Genomic DNA, 21,788 nt, shown 5'->3' on the forward strand with positions numbered 1-21,788 from the left:
CCCTTCAGCACCGCCCCGTCCCGCCCACGCCCGGCCGCGGCTTGCGGGGCAGGGGCGCGGGGGAGGCTGAGGCGCGGGCGGGTCCCGCTGCCAGCGGGGGCCCTCACGGGAGTTGCTGGGGCGCGGGCGGGTCTCGCTGCGGGGCCTCGGCCGTGCTGAGGCAGGAGCCGCCGGGAACGCGGGCGGGAGGGCCCTGGCAGGCCCCTCTCGGAGCAGGGAGGGCTGGGTGGGCACTCACCGCAGCTGGGCTCGCAGGAGAGCACAGGGATGTCCTGGTGCCACCCCTCCTCCTCACCTCATCACTCTTGGGAACCGCAGCGTGGTTTATGATGGAATTTTCCAGATCCTGCTACCAGCCAGAGGCTGGCCTGGCAGCCCCCTGCCCGGCCTGCGAGCTGCAGCCAGGCCCTGCGTGCGGAGCAGGGCAGGAAGCCCTCATCCCCTTCGTAGCCGCGGGGACACTCATGCCCTGTCAAGACCGTTGTGCACCTTTGCTTCACTTTTCCCCAGGCGAGGCGCTGCCTGCCAAGCTTGGTGCTGTCTTTCCATCCAAGTCTGATGTCCTGTTCCACAGGGAACAAACCTTTCTGCTGTAGCCTGTTCCCTCTTCGCCGAAGAGGCGGCACAGAAAGCCAGCAGCCGCGCAGGAAGCTCCCTGCCAGGATAAGGAGCTGCGAGGCTGCAGGGGATGCACAGCGGAGCGAAGGCTGCCTGACCCTGCCGCTCTCCCACACCTCCGGCACACCTTTCTTGCAGCCAAGCCGATTCCAGTATCTGTCCTTAAAAATGGCAGGATGCATCTTAGTGTGCATCCCTAGTCCTAATCAAATACACATTTCTTTTACTCTTATCATGGACTTAGGTTTTCAAGGGAAACAAGTTACCAGGGCAATTCCATTAGAGTCACTGAGGGTGTGCCTGACAAGAACCTGTACTTCAGTATGTCCATTTCCTTACAGAGCTATTTTTCAGCTAAGCACCCTGGCTGTTTTGGAATATAATACACCCTGAGCCTCAAAAACATACAAAGGGACAAGTGTAAATCCATTGGAGTAAGCCATGCAGAGACTGCTCTCTTTTTTTTTTTCATAGCAATATCTTTCCAGAACACACAGCTCTTTTCCTCGGAGGGAAAATGTGTTGCTATCCATGTTGTGCTATTTCACACCCTTTCTCCAACAGATGGCATAGATCCTCACCTGTTTAGAAAGAGATGTTTGAAATTGTTTTGTATCTTAAAAATAGATCCTAGCTATCAAAGAGATTAGTGATGCCAACTCACAGGTTGTTTTTTTTTCAACCATTCGTCCCCTATTTTTCCTCATTATTGGCGTTAGATGTTAACCCTTGTCGTGCTCAGGCTGTAAGTATGGAACTGCTGTGGGTCAGCCTGCCAGACAGGATGGACAAGCTGATTTGTAATTTCTACAAATACTAGGCATGGTGCAGCTGCTCAGATACATTGATATGCCTGCCTATCCCTACATCCCCTGAATACATATACCATATAACAATAGAAATAAAACATTATGCTTGCATTTAGACATTAGCCAGAATTGAATCTAGGATTCAAAGATCATTGAGGTCCAGAAGTAGAACCAAATGCTGCAGCTAATTCCTCTTTCTGCAAAGGACTATGCTAAAATTTGAACCCTGGGGTTTGAGAGAAGCTGCACCATTTTTCTGCTTCTGTTTTCTTTGAAGAGCATCATGACTGCACAAAGAAGGGGGGTTGAATTCTGCACACGCACAGCTGTAGCAATCCTCCTGTGATTTTCCATTAATTCCTTCAAGTTTCTCTTCAAGAATATACTTCTGTGTGACCTACAGCCAGTGAACAGCTTTATTGTTGCTGCCCAGCCCCAGGAACTTTCAGTTATTAGTTGCCAGATCTGTGAGGCATTTGAAGCCAAATGGGGACAGGGTTCAGCACTGAGGAGGAGTTAGAAGATCAGTAAACACTAGGCATAGCTTATCTTTAGTAAAAGGAGAAGAGTGAGGGCTAAAGCTGGAATTAAAGCAGACTTTTGCAGATCTGTGTGGACTGCCTAGTTATCTACAGGACAAATCTTGGGAAAAAAAAAAACAACAGTTAGGGCCCCTTCTTCTCGCTCAGTTGTAGCAGTGGAGAACAATAATGCTTCGGAGAGCAACGCAGTCACAATGTCACACCTGAGAAAAACCAGCTCAGAGACCTCTATGATTTCTGTTTTAGAAGATAATTTCTCTTACCATTGGAGTGTAGAGACTGTCGTTTTATGTAATCACGGAAGAGCTCTTACCAGGCAAGCCAGGCTCCAATAAACAATTCTATCCCTTTCTCATTTCATTCTTTGTCTATAGTGTTAGGAAGAAACACATGTTGACTTTCTGCAAGTTTGCCCTTCTCCAAAACTGTCACCTAATTTCCTCTAACCCCTTCTGTCAGCAGGGGGGTAGCACGCATTCACTGGCACGTGTTCCTCCCAGATGAGGAATGAAACACATCTTATTTTTCACATTTAATTCAGAATTTTTGTAGCTGTTGTCACGCGGTTTGTCAGCCATGCATAATATCCTGGCAGGAGGAGGCTGACGAACAAGATAAAGAGAACCAATATACTTTGGTTGTAGCCCTTAAGCTTTTTGATTCAAGCAACATCGCCTGGTCCTATTGCCAGCGAAAATAAGAAAAGTGCATAAGCATAACACATTAACTCAGCCCAGGAAAGCAAGAAATAAATTACATGGAATGATCTCCAATAATAATTGTCGTTTTAGCAGCAATTTTCAGATTCAAAAGTAGGTGGAAACTACTGAACGCTAAGAAGCTCTTAGCAAGATTTCACAGCATCAGAGAATCCGAGCTGAAATCAGACTTGTTAGCTTACAATTGCCATAGCCGTGCAGTAGGCAGAACACAACTGCAGGATCCGAGTCCTTCTTTGTGAGGGTACTAAGTCATTTTATCAGATCCCCAGCCTTCACATCCAGCTATTGCTGTGAGCTGGTTTGGGCACTACAATAATCTGGAGGTCCTACAAATTCCAGGGTGCCATAGATGACTTATCCAGGAGTCATCACCAATGAGAGACATTCCCCTCTTCCTCCTCCCCAGCTTTTTCTGGGGCCCATCTCTAATCTTTAGCCACAACTGAATAGAGAATGATTTAGTGAAAGAGCAGTGATGAAGGACCATGTGAAGACCAAAGTCTCTCCTCCAGACAGCATGCCCAATGGGAGAATCTTACACTGTGATGTCAAACAGTCCAGTCAAGAAAAGCCTCTGCTAAGTGTGAGACCTGGACATTATTCTTCACCTTGAAGAGTTACAGAGGAGTTGTTTCGCCACAAAAGTATGTGAACTGATGGAAACCAGAGTTTTCCTGAGGTTTTCCTAGATCTTTGAAATAATCCACATGGAGAAATGCTTTTGAAAGTATGTCTCAGGTTTTCATCTCTTCAGAATAAAAGATGGGAGAGAATTCCCCTGTACATTTCATTGCAATGGTTCATGCACAACAAAGCAGCACTGGATATATTAAGAAAAATAAATCTTCTTATTTATGTAGTAATTGAATTTTATGCTAATTCTGCCTTTCAGTGTGCCTGAAGAGTCCCAAGTGAGAGTCAGATGCAAATAGACAAGGGCAGTAGAGAGTCCCTAGAGTGTGACACAGATAAAGCAACAAGGAATCTAGACGATGTCAGACATGGGTATGTAGGTTAAAAAAACAAACCATGGTTTATTTAAATGTGTAAAGTAATTGGAAGGGAAAAAGATTACATTGTACTATGGCAATACAGACAGCACATACCGTAACAAGCTCATTCATCGTTATGAACTCAGACTACTCTTTCCAGCCTCCTAATCCACTCAGTCTCACAGATCTTCGGGAGAGGCTCACTGTCGATTTCTCTAGGGGACTCCACACTACAGATTCATTTTAGTCAGAATTTGCTGTCCTGCTCTGTACGTCAGACTCGGGAGCAGAGCATCGTCCTCCCACCAGGGGAGATAGGCTAAATATGGCAAAACTTCTCATGCACTAAGGCCCTCTGTCATGGGCTAAATAAAAGCAGCCTCATGGAACATCTGATCCCAGGACAAATTACCAGGCTGTCTTCCTTAACCTTATCCCACAGGTGGCTCATCACTGGGATGAGAGGCCTAAAGCAGCAGAGACCGAGAGAGATATTATGATAGCTATAAAATGCCATTTCCAGACACAGCTTTTTATTTCAGGTTCTTCTCAATCCAGTCTTTGAAGAGAAGAGCTTTGGTGTAGCCACTGTAGAGTTCTAGGCTGCAAGTTTTATCATAACCCCAGCTCACTAATCCCATCAGGTGCCACCTTAGCTCAGGAGATGCTTTTCCTGGCAAAGTTATGGCTGCAATCCCACCAGTCTCAGCAGGGCAGATATTAGAAAATGCTGTGTGATCTTGTTTGGCGCAGAACATGCTGTCAGTGATGCTGACTTGTATCCCGTTATCCTCATACTGTTGCTCACATAAGAGTGAATCCACCATCCGAACAGCTCCCATGCGGATTGTGTCATTCTTGTATCTGGGATCTTTAATGTCAGCCAATACCTTCCAGCCAGTAACCACTATTTTTAAATCCTCTGTATTTGAAGTCAAGTCTTGAGAGGACGACAAGCAAATGGGTTGAACACGACTGCTGATTCTGGCTTTGTCCAAGAGTTTTATGATAGCTATGTCAGAATCAAGTAATATAGGGTCATAATTGGGATGCACTATGATGGCAGAAATCTGGGGAGGAAACAGAGTAGAAGAATTGCAGAGTTAATAGCAATGACTATTCAGCAGCACTCTGTCCATGCTACTACATTACTTGTTAGTTTATTTTGCATATTTCTCCTCTACCCTCCACTCCCAAACTGGTCTTTCACCACAGTGCTGACTCAAATGAGGAACATGCAAAGAGATCGAGCATCTTCTGACTTTTTTATGGCTTGGGTTTTAGGACAGTTTTTACCCCATGAAGCACTGCAGTCAAGGACATTTTCAGCAAAATGGGGAGTTAATGTGCAGTTCAAGTTTTCCCAATGTTTACTGAAAAGATTTTACCTGCTATGTCATCTTAGGCCTGTAGAATTTGAAGGAGGAGAGAGGGGCTTTGAATTAAAATGTTATTTTCTTATGGAAATTCATCCATCTTCCCACCAAAAAAGAATACTAGCAATACATGACATAATGTAACAGGCCAAACCTTTAATGCTAGTTACCTTGATGAAACATTACAAGAACACATTAGCTGAAGTAGCAGCACTATGTCTTTGATAAAACATACTATATAACAAAAGTGCTCCACAGAGAAAACAACAAATCTGTGAAGTCAGAGAAAGAACAAAGAGAGAAAAAGAAAAAAAAAGCAGTGCAGGCAAATGTTTTTAAATGAGGTTTACCAATAGAGAACTAATAAACTGCCGAAAAATAGGAAGTGAGTTCCAGAATGCTGCAGAAGTATTGTAAAAAATAATATATTTCCTTTCAGGAAAAGCCTGAAAAAGCTGGAACTAGAGAAAGAAACTGAAAAAAAAAAAAAAAAAAAAAAGGAGGGGGGGCAGAGAATCAAATTAAATATGATTTCTTAGATAAAATCCATTAATTAACTCGCATACCACCACCCCCCTGAAAAAGAGACACACAGCCAAAATTGCTCTATTTCTCCTCATTTTGGCTTCAGCCTTTCTATTTTTACTTGAAAAAAATAAACCGCTCTGGTGAGTCTGAGGTGCTATTTTTGAAGCTGCAGCCAGACAGAGTTGAGCTGGAGCCTCAACTTCTTTTGAGTTTAGAACTGTACAGCCTTGGGGCTGAGATCTGAAATGCTCTCGTGATGTCAAATCAGGATCTAGAGCACAAGTGTTTCCCTCATAGATTATGCTAATCACTGTTGACAATAGCGGGCATCTATTCCACTTTTTGTTTCTAGTAATATCACTCATGATATGGCCCACAGAACCTGAGCTATTTTCTTAGTGATCTGTGTTAGGGGGTGAACATATGACTTGGACAGCATCAGGGGCATTTAATGCACTACAGCATGTGCCCTCCTAGTGCCATGACAGTTCTGTCAGTTGAGTCTCTAGAGATGCATTTCAAAGAACAGTGTACAAAACAATATATTGCTCAAAGGTAAACCTTTTTCTCCTCATACAAGATGGATGTGATCAGAATCTGTCTGCTCATCATTTTCCACTCCCAGCGGACTTACTCACCCGCAGGTTCTGGATGGTCTTTTCATCCCTGTCATCATCTCTGTAGAATTTCCCCAGAACTACCTTGAGCTCTGCTGTCTTGAGCACGATGGTCTTGCCCAGGTCAGTGACGCAGTGAGCTGCCACCACCACGGTGCGCTCATTCACCAGGGCCCCACTGCAGATAAGGATCCAGGCCCCTTTCCGGAGACTGTTCTCCTTCACTCCATTGGCCGTCCGATAGATTGCCGCTTGCCAGGGCCACCTGGTAGAGGTCACTGTCTTATGAAGGGTGATGTTTTCTGCTTTTCCACAGACTGAGGAAACGTGAACCAAGAATGAGGTAATGCCTTTTCCCCACCCAAAAATCTGAATACCACTCTTGATTCCTGCTTATGAATGTGCCACAAGAAAACAAACTGCAATGGTTAGCATGAGGGACAGCTTTCTAATTAACCTCTGTCTCCAACCTGCAAAATTATAGTATAGAAGTATTTTATATAGCTTTTTTTTTAAAAAGAAACTTCCAATTTTTCTATTATTATCTGAATTCCTGGCTGAAGTAGGAACGTGGATTTAGCACCTGAGCAGGTGAATTTTCATGACAACCTTACCAAGCTGCACTATGATGAGACGACTGCATAAAGAAATGAAAAGACCAGCCCTGATTGTTGCTTATAATAAAACAACATAAAGCCAGAGGTACACTAAAACTCACCCTTGACCATCACAGAATAATTGTGAGGTCCTCTCCCAGAACTGACCCTAGCACATGAGTTCATGCCTATCAGAACAGACTTGTCTTGCAGCAAAAACCTTGAAGGAAATGCGTCTAAATTAATAGCCATCCTGGGGAAAAGAAAACGCTCTGCCCTGTTCTAGGAATATAATACCCGGGCTCAGACCTGGGGTAAAATCTGTATTCAGAAAGGTTTACTTCAGTTGAAAGAGTTACATCATGTGGTCACATTTCTCCCTTAGGACATTATTTTTTCCCTGGGATGTGTGTGTGCATGCCTGCAGTGAAAAGGATTGAACGAAATACTTTTCAATACATGAGATTATCTCAAAGCAACACCACAAAAAAGAACTCTAAAAACTTGCTTGATGTTAGGATCTACTGTTCACAGTTCCCTGATGTCAGTAGTGGGTTGTACCAAATCTCGTGATGTTTCTGCCCTTACTCTGAGCACTAGCTTTGGGTAAGATTTTACCTGGACTTACAGTCTGCACTATGAACCCTGCCTTGGCAGGGTGTATTAAAGGAAGACCCTCCTTATAACACAAACTCTCCATTCTGTTGTTTAAACTTTGATGTTTTTGCCAGCTGTGTGCCAAAGTATAGAGATGAAAGAAAAATCACAGTTGCAGTAAATAATACAGGAAAACCAAAATGATAGTAGGAAAACGTTTTCAAAGCAGGAGAGAAACTCACTACATCTTTTGCTCAATAAAAGAGTAAAAAAAATGGATGGTAAATTACAGTGCTGAAAGCTTGATCCCTTTACCATCAACTGTACAAGTTCTACAGATGGATAAAAAGAGCCATATATCCTCCAAGCTTTATTGCTCCTATCTCCCAGCTGGAAGCATGGGCAGCCTACATCGCTGGGACTCCCTAACCATCTAAGGTGAACACCCATCCTGTTCCCACACCCACCCAAATATGTGTGCTTTTTTTTTTCTCTCAGAGACTCACTTGGAATACACACAGGGGCTCTCCCACTCCATTTTCCAGTCTTCAGGCAAGTCCTCCTGCTGCTGCCTAGGCGGCGGTAGAAAGGGGAAATGCACTCATACTGAAGCTGTGTGTGCAGGTGCTGGTACCCTGGGGGCAGGTCTCCAAATGGAAGTGTTGGCTTCTTGGTTGGATAGATTTCAAGCTTTTGCTTGCTGAATGCAGACGAGTAAAGTTGATGCAAAGGTGTTTCCCTGTTTCAAGGCACAAAACCCACAAGGTAATAGTAATAATATTATAAAAGTGATAATTACCATAGCTTTATCACCAGCTGTGTTACGTATCGTTTAAAAGCATATGAAGATTGCTTGTGAAAGAATAAGGCAAAAATATAATTTCAACATAGTTTAGCAATACTCTCATTTGCATCCCAGCTATTTTATTTACATATACATATATGTGCAAATATACAAATACGCATATGTTTATAAATTTTATCTTTGTGTCTCTTTTTTTTTTTCTTCATTTTACAGTTTCTGGATTGCAACCAGTTGCCTCTGAATGTGGAACAGTTTTTGCCATTCACAAAAGGACTGAGATACAATGTTTTTAAATAAAGAAAGTACAGTGGAAGTTGGCATTGCCATAATTAATTCTCACTAGAGAGGAGTTAGGCACATCTTTTGTCTAGTGAACATTTTAACAGGCAGTATTAGGAATCAATTCAGATTAAATCATGTTGATAAAGTTGCTTGATTTAGCAATTAACAGAGATAATTGCCTCACCACAGAGATTTTATAATTGTAATAATAGCTCAGCTTCCATTTAGAAATTGTACTGATTAGCTGAAACATGGCACATAATTAAAAAAATAAATATATGCGCCAGCCTAGATATGGACCATAAGCTTGACTAAAGTCATACTTAAATCTTCATCACTTAGGAAGTGTCCCTTGCTGTAACACTTAAGTGCACATATCTCCAAAAAAACCAATTTACGTCTGAAAAATTCAGCAGGAAATTAATTTCCTTTGAGATTTCTGGTACTGCCTGCATCCAGAAAAGCCAAAAGAATGTTTTTTCATGTCGTGATTCCATTTTTGATCACAGAGCCTTTGTCACATAGAACCTGTGAGGCACAAACAGCACTCCAGGAAAGCTGTTATTAAGAACGAGAGCAATGGCAAGTTTCGTGTATTTTGGCAGAAGGATGAGAACTGCTGTGGTCATGTTTTGACTGCCAGGCCGCCGTTCCCTACTCACATGTGACCTTGCAATACTGCACAATCCACACTTTACCTCACTATTAATCTATGAAATGGAGATCCTACTTCAAGGGATAAAAACAGTCTACAAATATGAGATGTCATCATGATGCCATGGAGGTGGGGGCATGTATGTGCTGTCATACAGCTGGTGTTAGTCTCTGAAACATTTAGCCAAAAAAGACCTGTGTTCAAAAGTGATTTGAGAAATTTAAGCAAGAAAAATCGTTTGGTGGCTACTAAAGCCTCCTGATGCCTTTTCAGGGGCATCTCTACAACCATACATCACAGAGCTGGGGGGTGGGAGAGCATTTGGGAAGTACGTTCTTGCCTTGTTCCCAAAGTCTTCTCTAGGCATCTGCTTCTGGCCATTGCCAGAGACAGGATATGGCTTGACCTGGGCCTTTATTCTGACCTGGTATGGCTGTTCTTAAGACCAAAGATGAGGACAGTTCTTGCACTGCATCTAAAAATAAACGAATCATGTACTGAAAAAAAAATACCCTGAAATGAGAAATTACTACTTGGAAAAAAATGAACCTGAACATTTGCAGCATAACTAATTTAGGTTGAGCTTATTTCAAGAAATCAGCAGAAGGGTATGCCCAGACAGGGTCCAATCTGTCATTCCTTTCTCCCCTCCTACTCTACTTCCTCTTCTCCCCCATGCCCCTTCAAACCCAACTTTGTATCAGTTGTGCTATATGGCTTTCGATGGTGAAACTTAACGGGAGCGGATGACATCACTATATCCCCTTCCCTCCTTGTGCTCTCTCCACTCATTTCTTCACTAAGATGGCGCATGTTCATATTTTTAGACACATCACTAGCCCCAGAGAAACTGTTCTCGGACTGTTCTCATGGCCTGTCACAAGCTTGCAAGCTTAATTCCGGCATTGCCCAGTAGTTTGCACATGTCTAACCGTGCATCTCTTCCTGACTGCCCCCGGCAGCTTGCCCCATGAGAGCTCCCCTCCCGGCAGCTCTCGTGCTTGGTTATCAGTGGAGTTGTAGGAATGGCTGCTCAGGCAGGGTAAACACACAGGGTGGAAAGGAGAGGAGGGGAAAAGCAGTCATATTTTTTCTTTAAACTGTAGTTGAGATATTGCATTCTCACCTTGACTGAACCTGCATTGGAAGCACTTTCTGTCTCACCAGGTCAGAGATCTTTGGCTCTCTGCAGGCTAGAAAAAATATAATGTTGCACAGTACTTTTCCACATTCACAGCTCAAGTGTTATGATTCATACATATTTCCACTCTTTCCTCTCACTAGCTATAGTGACTGGATTAAGAAAAGAGGCAGTAATTTACATGCATTAAAATAAAGATAGGCCCTAAAACCTAAAGCCTTGGAAAAATCCTTCCCCACAGATCGCCAGATCTATCCCATCTACAACAGTGGAAGCAACTGAGCGTCATCTGCACTGGCACTTTCAGCCATGGAGGAAGATTTGTCCATCAGTTTGTCTGAACAGCAGATTTACAGCACTACAGCTGATGATTTGGAATCTGAGCAAACTTTTGCAATAATTGATTTATGTAAAAAATAATTTCCATCTGTGTAGGCACACACAGCTAATCCCAGTGACTTGGCATACAGAGAAAGGCTGCAGGATGTTACAGATTTCTAAGAATCTGTTTGCTTGTCCACCCATTGGAAGGAGCTGGAGACTGATTCAAAGGAACACCTCAGAGCTACCTGAATATGCACAAAATAACAGAAGGGAGATTCAGGATTTCTAATTTTGTATACTCAGTTTATTTACTTAAGAGCAGGATAAAATATTCAGGTTTACCAGTTCGAATAACTCTGCCAGGATCTCCTTCCTGCTGTGCACAGTGGAAGAAAGGGAATCTTGCAGGATGGATTGTATCTGTATGCCTGAGTACTTGCCTTCTGTGGGATTTAACAATATCTAGCTCTTTGTGATTACTGTATATGTTAACCTTTATGTCACTATCAAAGTCAACATCAATAAAGATGCTTTCCACAGATGATTATGCACTTCATGGAGAGAATATTTCCATCTAAAATATCAAAATAAAGCAAATTCCCCAGGGACAGATTTATTTCCCTATAAGATCATTACTTCAGTTAAAAAAAAATCCATTAAAATATGTCAAACAATTGCTGTGGGAAAATGAATTTGGCAGTTCCCCAGCCCAAATTCATTCATCCATTCGGGGTTTCAGACATGCTCAGAGTAGCTCCAGGTCAACAGCATAATTCCCTTTCTAGCAAAGTATTTAAAGATGTGTTTCAGTGTTTTGATGAATACAGATAGTTTAAGCATGTCTTCAAGTGGTTTTCTGAACCAAACCTTTCACACTCACGGCTGGTCCCATTGACTTAAAACGATTGTGAGAGGAGAGCTGGGCCCTATGACAGTGACTCTGATGAGACAATTATTTCCTTCTATTTCAATTCCCTCCTGATCTTTTCTGATTTTTATCTTACGCAGGTTTGATCATACAATGAGGGTAACAAGGGTCGTATGGAACATTCCTTTCTGTGTTTAAAGACAGCATCTTCTCTGGCTGAGTTTAACAGCCAGGAGAGTTAGTAAACCACCCATCTCAGTACCAGGTGTCAGTCAGACAGTTTGTTCTTAGCAAAAATGATTGTTTGGCAAGTGTAAATTATATAAAACAAACTCTAGTAAAGCCACAGCAACTTTTATGAGTTGTGGTAAAAAAGATTGTAAACTACCTTTTATGCAGATTGGCTGCTTCCCTGACCATTCTCCATCATCTTGGCAGGTCCTCTGTTCGTTCCCACTGAGAACATACGAGTTATTACAAAAGAAAGCAATGACTGTGCCAATTTTTGCATAGCGTCCATTCAAGAGGCCAGTGTCTTCTACTACTCTTCTGTAGCCATTGAGTGGGCCACCAGGATCTGAGCATTTTTTTTCATCCAGAACTAATGAGAGGGGAAAAAAAATAGTAACCATTTTATCAAGTTCACAGCATTATTTCCACTCATCAGATTGCTTAGCATTTCATTCAGATGTTACTACGTAATCTACACTTTATTAAAGATGCCTTTTCAAGACCCACCTGGGATCTCTGTCTTTGAAAAGATCAAATATTAAAGAAGAAATGATAATATACAGATGTTTGTTTATAATACACACTTTATTCTTCACTGAAAGCATAAGATTGTCAAACTGTTAAAAAGACCTTAAAACATATGTTGACAATCCTGAGAACAAACCTTGATTTTACATGATGTTAATGTCCCATTACAATAACAGGGCTAATTCAAAAGCATAAAAGGATGCACTTAAACTATTTGCAGGAAACAGGCCCTTGGCATTCTTTTCCCTTTTCTGTACTTCAAATACTTCATTGGACTTGGATAATAAAAGTAGACTACTTAATTTTACTTCTATGTTTGGTTGCATTTTGTGCTCTCTCTCTGAGAGAGAGAGATCTCAATAATCCAGGGAAATAAGGGAATTGAAAGAGAGCATACATATATATATTTACTGATACTAAAAATTTAATATGGAAAGCTTACTCATGCTAGGTTCTGCCTATAAAACCTCTTTTACTTTCTCCTTCCCAATATTTCCCTCTTCTTTTATTGTTGTATTTTTTTCTCTCAATAAACGTAAAATTTTGGCCTAAATCTGGATGACAGTATTCCCTACGTGATGCTAATAAATGCTTTTTTCCTATATATTTCACTCCTCTGCTCTTTGAATTTAGCAGCTGAAAAGGTACTTCTGGTTTTTTCCCCCCTTTGGATTTTATCTCAGTTTTCTTGTCAGGCTGACAGTAACATGCAATTCTGTTGAATTCTTCTGTCTGATGTCTCATTGCATGATAACCAGTGAACATCTAGTTTAGACAGTGAATGTTGGTGCTGCTCTGTTTATGGAGGGCTGAGAAGACTGAGACATATCAATTGACCAGAAATGACCTCCTCGTGTCATTGCTTCAGACTCGGCTGCCTGCTTCACTTCCCTGCCTGCACTTCACAAAAGCACCAACGTATAACAACTTAAATATTTCTTTAAATCCCTGTAAGATCAGCACAGTAAGAGTGCACAGGTATGGCCCCGTCCTGTTCCCATATCCTCATGTCAGCAGACAGAGCCCAGCTCAGCAAAGCATGGAAGTACATAGCTAACCGTAACAGGACAAGTTCAATGAAGAGCATGTGTTCTCATCATTGAGCATATAATACTAGCCAAGCATATATTTCAGTGCTTTCTTTAACAACATTGGATTTTAGAATATGCTGAAGGTTATATATGTACTTAAATACTTTTCCACATGAGTGATAATATTCAGTAAATAAAGAGGATGTCTGAACTTCCTCTCAACCAGTAGAAAGGGAGAAGCAGAGCTCTGTGTCCTTTTAATTTGGCTCCATTTTAATTCTCTGTACCTCACAGGCTCTCTCACATGTGAACCACAAGTGACTGATAACTTGATAGCAGCTAAAGACTACAGGGAATCACCCCCAGTATGCTGCTTTCTGCACTGATATCTACCCTAGAGGCATCATCTGATGAGCAGAGTGCACATTTCCAAGCTTGACCAAGTAAGTCAATGAAAGTCTTCTCTTACTTCAACTTCATCCTATGCCTGTCAGTAACTTTAACAGTACTCCTTCCCTAAGCTCAGGGTTATGACTTTTTTGATGAGTAAAAATAAAGAGAAAACATCTGGGAAGAAGAGACCCAAATTACACCACCTAGCACTTCAGTAGCAGCCCAGTCTAGAGACAGATCTTTGAATAGATCTTTAGCCAGGGACATCACGCAGCAGGGACTTTAGCAAGGTCCTAATATTACATCTACTGTAACCGGAGACATTCTCTCTAGATAGAAGAATGCCTATTGCTTGCTTTTTCAGATGAACTTATATATACAGCTATTTCACACACACCCCCCCCCCAAATTACATTGTTTGCCACAATACACTTGTAAAAGCACTTTTCCAATTGTTACTAACTATTCTGGAATATGGAAATAAAATTGTGCAATACAAAACAAGTAAAGAAAAATTAGAAGTCTCTTTGGATGAGAAAAAAGGGCTTGGAATTTTACAGCTGAATCAATGTGAATGGTAGGCATGCCAACTTGCACAGCCAGAATGAATGGAATTTTCTCTTTTATCAGTTTTTCTCTGGGATGGGAGAATCTTTCTTTTTCTAGGATGGGAATTCTGTTGAAATAAGAGTCTAGTCTTCATGGAGTAAGCCCCTATCACCTCCACAGAGTGCACCAGACTTCTGCAGAGAAGGTATCAGAGGTACATAGTAATGGAAGCAGCTATTGCATTGTTGCACAATGTCCCTCACTTGGTTTTGGTCCTAGACATTTTCAGTCTGTGTATAAGAAGGATGTATTTGAGGAAATTATTTTTCAGTTATTTGATGTTTCAGTCAGACATTTATATAAGCAAGTCTTGCAGGCTTGGGGTCCAGCAGAATAAAATCAGAATTCCTACTGCTTCTTAAAGACAGGAAGACAAAAGCACATCATGTTAAGCCACAGATCTACCAAATTTCAAGTGAGATTTGGACATTTTAGTTTAATGTGAATACATCGGCTGAAACATTTGATAAGAATCAAAACTTAAAGTGACCTTACCACATTCAGGATGATGTGTTGACCAAATTCCATCAAGCTGACAGTAGGCAACACGGCTGCCTTTTAAGCTGTAACCTGCGTTGCACTTGAAGTAAACCTGGGCCCCGTATTTAAAGTCATCTCCTTCCACAATACCATGAGCGGGAGCACCTGGAGTCCTACACATCACCACTGACAGTTCAGATATTTCAAAAAAATCCACTTTATTACAAAAACAGGACTGTGTTAGGATGATTCTTTATTTAGAACATTAAAAAACCAATTAAAATGGGCACAGGAATCAAACTCACAAGACAGGTATATGCTGATCTTTAGAAAGTTGTTTAGACATCAGTTTTACACACACTTCCATATACACCACTTTTTAAAACATATCTAGATCCATTCAGTTCAATGGGATTACTCAGAAGTGTGAAGGGATCATGTGCATAAGCGTTTGTATCATTAGGGTTCATTTGCTCAAAATATGAGCAAAGCTTGAAGCACTTGAAGCACTTTCCATCTTAACAGGGGTTTTGAATGAACTACCATGCTTGGTCAAGAAAAAATTTAGATCCTTAAAAGCCTTATATTGAAATTCTTTCAAATTCTTCTTTCAATCTCTATATAGTTTTTCAGACAACCTCACTGAAATATTAAAGCATCATTATTTGTATAGATCAAACATTATCATAATGACATTAAAAAGGAACCTTGATATTTACCAAACTCTGATATTTACCCTTTCCACAGGGTTTGCTCTATTGAGAAAATACCTACAGTCAATGGTCTATTTACTTACTGCAAGTAGTGAATATTAGATTAAACACTGTAAGCAAGATTTCTCTTAGAGCATCAAACCAGACATACTAAATTAGAACAAAAGTCCATCCAGCATGAAAACCTGTGGTAAACAGCAGATTTGATGCAAGGAATATAAAACCAGAGCAAGCATATAGAATTCTCCCCTGGCACATTCTGGCAGCATTCAGCAATCTGGGGCCCAAGGATTACCTGAACTACAATGGTATTTTTGGTAAAACATACCCTGGTGATTTATATTTTTTTAACACTAATTTGTCCAAGTATTTTCTAAACTCAACTACATACTTGGTGTCTACAAGATCCTGCGGAAATGAGTTCCACAGACTAAGTGTTGTGTGAAAAATACACTACCTTCTTTAGTTTGTTTTCTAGCCTTCTACCTGATAATTTCATTTGATGCCCTACTTTCTCCACTATGAGAGACAGAGAACATCCATGCCCTATTTACCTTCCCCGAGTCACCCATTTGCTGTATGTAGAAATTATATGTATGTATTTCTGTATGTAGAAATTACAACAATATAGGAAACAGGTTTCCACCTCTCTGTGTGTCTCAGGCTTTGTCATTGTGAAAAACTGCATAGGAAAGCATTCAGTGCCAGATTTAAATATGCATATGGGTTTTTTACCTGAGAGCTGTGGTACTCCACTGAAGATGGATAAATGAATGCTGAAGAGATCATCCCTAATTCACGCTGTTAGAATTTGACTTTCTCTGTTTTGCCTCGTAGCTAGTTGCTTGCTCACCTACAGCCAAATTTTGATCTTTACACTTTTAACACTTTACACTTAAGCTTTCCTAAGGCCTCAACCCTGTAATCCTGTAAACCCTGTACAAAGAACACACATGAATGCATCTCTTTGTATGGATTGTGGACCATCCAATTATTCATATAAGGAGGAAATTCATGAGTAACAGTCCTAAACCAGCAGCATTTGCAAGAACAAGGCTCCACAGAATTTCCCCTCATTTTACGGATTACTACAACCATCAAACAATGACAGCAGAATCATTTGTGCACTAGTAAACACACGTCTTGGAGAGAAAAACTGTCTAACATTTAAGCATTAGAGAAGGGCCTAGGCTCCAAATCAAAACACATCCAGTTAGGGGAGCTCAACATTTTCTCTTGGCTGCAAGTGTTCTGCATCAGTGTCATCTCTAGCGAAAGAATAATCATAAAAATTCAACAAAATTCATTCCTAGCCCTTGACATTTCTCATGTGAAATATAAGCACATGTATCTATGCATGAATATATAGGTGCATAGGTGTATACAAAAGCACACACATAACTGAAAGGGAAATAAAGGGAGCATAGATATTCTAGGTGTTTTAAATTCTCAGACCACTTGTCTTCCAAGTCATGATCTTTGTATTCCCAGTCACTCCCTCCATATCCCTCTGTGAACAGCAATTTATTTCACTACATTTATATTTCTCTTTTTCAATGTAAAGTCATGCTCAGTTTGTCAAATGAGAGAAGATGATTAGAAACATCTGTGCACCACTCAGAGTTCTCCTTTTTATCATAAATACAGGTTTTCTGTTTTGCTTGTTGTCCCGTTCAGCTCTGCAGAACAAATGGTTTGGTGCTTTTGTGTTCTAGGTCCATCCTGGAAAAAATGTCACCAAACTACACTTACTTTTTTTTCCACAAACTTTCTTTGTCTTTGTTCTTGTTCACTCTCCTAAGTGATTAAGTTAACTTAGTTTCTAGTCCTTTTGACTTGCTCTGGTTGCCAGACTTTCCGTTCTGTGTGCCTGTGTGACCCAGATGGAACAACTCTGGTTTTATTTATGATTGCAAATTCAGTGTTTCATGCACAGATTCATTTAGTACTGGAACTATGGCCTAGAGCAGAGGATATGGAGGCAGAAGGTCACGAGATCTAATCATAGCTATTAAACTGTGGCCATGGGTAAGTTGCTTCATCTGCTGTATCTAAGAAATGAGAGCACCCCTTTCCTCACAGGGATGTTATAAACATTAGCTCATACCCGCTTGTGTCATAGAGTCATCTGTGTCTCTCTGATGGCAAAACAGCCAAGTATTATTATTAGACGTGTCCCTTTTGCTACCCATGCCTTTGTATAATGGTTGTCTGTTCTCTTGTAACACAGGACCTGCCCTCATGGTCCGTCCTATTCTTTAAACTTTGCCACTAGAGGCACAGCCACTCATTTTATTTTTTCTTTGGATCATTTTGTAAGTTTGTTCTTTCTCTCTACAAATTAAATGTGTCCTTGAATCTTGAGATGTTCCCTACATGTCAGTACCACAGCTGAGCTCTCTGGTTTTAGCTATATTATCTGGCTTGAAAGTTACATACAGCTACTCTAAGTACCTGCCTCTGCTGCTTTGGTTTGAGCTCTATAGCTTTTTTACCTCTTCAGCTTGACTTGCCTTTTATCCCTTCCACCTAATATGTTTTAGGCAGCTCTTCTGCACCTTTTCCCTTTACTTGTGAACACTTCAGGCAATGGAGCCTTGAACAGTTACTGTGAAGGGAATCCTAGCCCCTGTGTGCTTCATCCAATTCTCCCTTATCTTTTTGTCGATAGCTTCCCATCAAGAGTGTGAATTTGACTGGTTCTTACATCTTTCAGAAGGTACAGTATATTCCATTGAATTTTAGGACAGCCTCCTTTGTTTAAGATATTTTATTGAAGTCTTTCAACATTCTCTCCTGGTGTAAGACCATATCCAACTCTCCAACAGACGTTTCTCAGAAATCAGAAAGAAAAGGAAAGAACATTTTGTATACATCATTCATACCCAGCTCTGCCCTCACGCTCTGAATACACACAGTAGCCATAAAATCCAACCACCTGAGCTGACCCCAATTCTCTTCAGTTTCTAAGCTCTCTAACATATTTGATAAGTGCCATCTACTGAGTATTTCTGAATACCAGTCCTTCTCTGCGTGGTCCATCTTTCACAGTCATGCAAGCTGGGTCCCCCTCACAGCCTTCACCCACCCACAGCCATCCCCATCCCACCTTCTCTCCACCTCGAGCTCCCTCTGTGCTTGGTCTGGCCTGACGGCTGCAGCAGAGATGGGGCTGTGAGCCCTTTGGACACCACTTCCTTGGGAAGCAGGTGGTGGGCTGGCCAGGAGCACTCCATGGGCTTGAACTGTTCCTAGGCCACTAGTTAGACTGTTCTGCTCCACATGAAATAAATGATTCCTACTGCCCTGTGACTCTGGCTTCCTACCTTTAAGGTGTCTTAGACGTGTTGTTTGTGCTGTGTTTGGCTACAGCATTACTTGTCCATAGCAAAATGAGAGAGTAGGAAAATCTGTCTTGATAACCCATGGGAAGACTTTCTCACTGACACAGCAGTGGTTAAAGAAGCAACTGGCATCCATAGGTCTCATCCTACTTAAAGGCATTATCAACATTTCCCTAGTGAATGCCCTCTGAATACTGGTCACTGCCTAGCTTTTCACAAGATTAATACCTTACCTTTTCTCTCAGTGCATTTTGCAGAGCAGACAGAGGAAGAAGCAAAAGACAAGGTAGAGAGCTTCAGACAGAATTATCTATTAAATGTACCGTGAAGTCAGCAATAGTCACCCCAAACTGTAAGGTTTGAGACAACTCTGCCAAAATGGAACTAAGAGTGTCAGGATTTCAGGTTGCAGGGCTCTGTCTCTGCACCTTTCTCTCCACAAACAGAAGACGAAAGCCACCAGAAAATGGATTAGGTGGCTTCAAAATTCTACTATGAGATGGTAATGGAAAGCCAAATATGAAAGTCATTCATTCAAGGTCTGCCAAAAACAGTCTGAGCAACCCAGAGACTCCATGAAGGCCAGACTGACCCCATTCTTCATGCGAGGGCATCATCACATCTATAAAGATTCTGGTGAATTTATATTTAGAAAGCAATAGGAAAACTGGAGAGATTTCAGGGAAAGGTGAAACCAATGGTACGGAAATATAATCTTGAGAGTGACAAAGAGCTAAGAATGACCACCCTGGTCATACAAAAGCTAAAAACTACAATAATCTAAAAGCTAAACCCAGAAAGGATAAGTAAAATGTTTAAAGGAAATCAAAGAGGTATATTCAGCCAGGATAAAATTAAGAAAAGGAGAATTGTTCCTCAAGACAAATTCTTAAAACTGTCTCCTTGACAAATGTTTGAAAGGTATAGCAGGATGTAAACAGAAATTATACTGAATTTATACAGAATTATATATTATTATTATATATATTATATTATACAGAAACTCCGGCTAAAAAAAAAAAATGGAAGAGGCTTTGAAGAGAACAGGACGGCACTAGCAAGCACATTACAAGCTAAGGTATTTTTTTAATTTTAACTTTTCCATGTTTTGCCACACAATGTTGTTCCTGGGAAGTTCTACAATTAATCTATACGGGCACATAAGTAAACCTTGTCACTTCAGGGTCTAAGGCGAGTTTTGGCCTGATACAGCTCTGTACAGTTCATGAGAGAATAAAGTAGGAAGGTGTAAGAAAAGGTGGCTACAGGCACCTCTGGCAGAAATGCTCAGTTGCAACAGCCCAATTGTTAGAAAGAGAATAAAAAAGGGTCTCAAGGGTCTATATAATGAACTCAGAGATTCCTGATAAAACTTATTACCCTTCTTGCCTCTTACTTTGGTGTCTTGGAAAAAAGAAAACAATATTTCTGTCCCATGGGAAACATTAAAATGGCTCCACATTTCACTGACAGCTTTCCACCGTCTGAGAAAAACTAGACTAAAGGAACAGTAAGTTCCTGATTTTTTAAGTAAAATGTTCCATTATTAATAATAACAGTGCAAATTCCTCTCCCTTCTAAATTATATGTAAGAGACATTCCTCAGATCTGAATTATCTGCCATTTAGAAATAGTTTCCATGCTCATATTATTACCAGTGAGATAGATTAGATGATCTTTTGAGCCACACTTTTCTCTCTTCGATGTCCTTCAAATCCTGCCTGATGGAATTATCATTTGCTTTTGTCCCAGGGTCCCTTCATTAAATGAACACCATTTTTTTCTGCTGCCTTCTTCTCACCCACTTCCTCGTTAAATAATATATAACCCCTCACACATATCATATATTATATCTAAATTCTGCATAACCTTTCAATAATATATTGCATGCCTGAAATAAATCCCATTTCTCACTTCTGGTACTAATGAAAGGTTTACATTTCCATTTTTGTCCCCCCGAAACATTAGGTGCAAGAGCTTATCATTGTGTGGAGTTTTATTCTTCATTTGCTTACAGCGTTTTTTTTAATCCTGCTACCGCTAAAGAAATTTATCTTGTTGCATAATCCCAAGTCAGAGTTTGGCTTTCAGGCTGACCCATGCTAACGCATATAGCACATTTTGACTATCCAGCAGTGGCTCTGGGGAACATTTTTCTATGTACTTGTAATATTGCTTTTGCATAAGTTGTGCTGGCATGAAAATGGCCACAGAAATTGCACTTGGCAACAAGTAGGGGAGTAGAGCAGCTTCCAGAGTTATGAATCCTAGCATATGTCTTCTGCAGCAAAAAAGAGAGCTATGGACTTGCTTTGGGACCCCAGGTGCCACCATCCCAGCCAAACCAGTCTAATGACTGTCAGAGAAAGCCTGATAGAGACTGAAACTGAAGACATTTAAATAATTATCCTCAGAAAGAGGACATTTTTTCAGGAGAGAGCCTAAACGACATTCTTTTCTCCAGTGAATGCTCTCCTGATCCAGCATGCTGCTAAAAGCCATAGCAGCCCCTGAGCCAGAGAAACGCTGCACAGGAAACATCAACATCAGGATTTTTGGTTCCTGAGCTTTGGGGATTCCTGGCTCCATGGCAGTGGCTGGCAAGAGCTCTGGAGCCAGAGAATTTGGAAGAAATCACAGCTCCAAGATGCTGTTGCTGGAGGGAGCATAACATACAGAGTATGTGGAAGTGATTTTTTTTTTCCTCTCTGATTAAGAAAATAATGTTTTTTTAAAACTCCTGCAGAAAATATAAATTTCTTTTAAAATCTACTGCTATGAGACCATTCTAACAGAAAACTCCCAGCTAGCTGTACCTACGTGCAGTTCTTGTAGCTCACTGATATTTGCAGTTGCTGCCTATGGCTACGCCTGCTGAAGCCACTAGTGGTAAATCCCATCGGGTTTGACTTTTGGCCTGCAAGTCTCTGATTTCATGAAAATTCTTTTCCTTGGTTTAACTTTTGTTTTGAGGGCAAGTCTGATTA

At 41.0% G+C, this 21,788-nt stretch overlaps 1 protein-coding gene across 4 annotated transcripts in view; it reads right to left on the minus strand.

The window, feature by feature from the left end:
• Nucleotides 1–3,702: 3,702 nt before the first annotated feature.
• Nucleotides 3,703–21,788, minus strand: part of PAMR1 (peptidase domain containing associated with muscle regeneration 1) — a 59,802-nt gene continuing 41,716 nt past the window's right edge. The window contains exons 7-12 of one of the 4 annotated variants that reach the window (XM_074149358.1): nt 14,760–14,960; nt 11,861–12,073; nt 10,266–10,332; nt 7,904–8,136; nt 6,226–6,521; nt 4,217–4,753 (exon numbers count right to left, since the gene is read on the minus strand). In XM_074149358.1, the coding sequence (XP_074005459.1) occupies nt 4,217–4,753; nt 6,226–6,521; nt 7,904–8,136; nt 10,266–10,332; nt 11,861–12,073; nt 14,760–14,960 (1,547 nt within the window). Of the gene's footprint in view, nt 4,754–6,225; nt 6,522–7,903; nt 8,137–10,265; nt 10,333–11,860; nt 12,074–14,759; nt 14,961–21,788 lie in introns of all 4 variants that reach the window. The other 3 variants (XM_074149359.1, XM_074149360.1, XM_074149361.1) reach the window with 3 other exon arrangements.

The sequence above is a fragment of the Numenius arquata genome, chromosome 6 (genome assembly GCF_964106895.1).
Source record: "Numenius arquata chromosome 6, bNumArq3.hap1.1, whole genome shotgun sequence".
In the NCBI taxonomy this organism is placed as follows: domain Eukaryota; kingdom Metazoa; phylum Chordata; class Aves; order Charadriiformes; family Scolopacidae; genus Numenius; species Numenius arquata.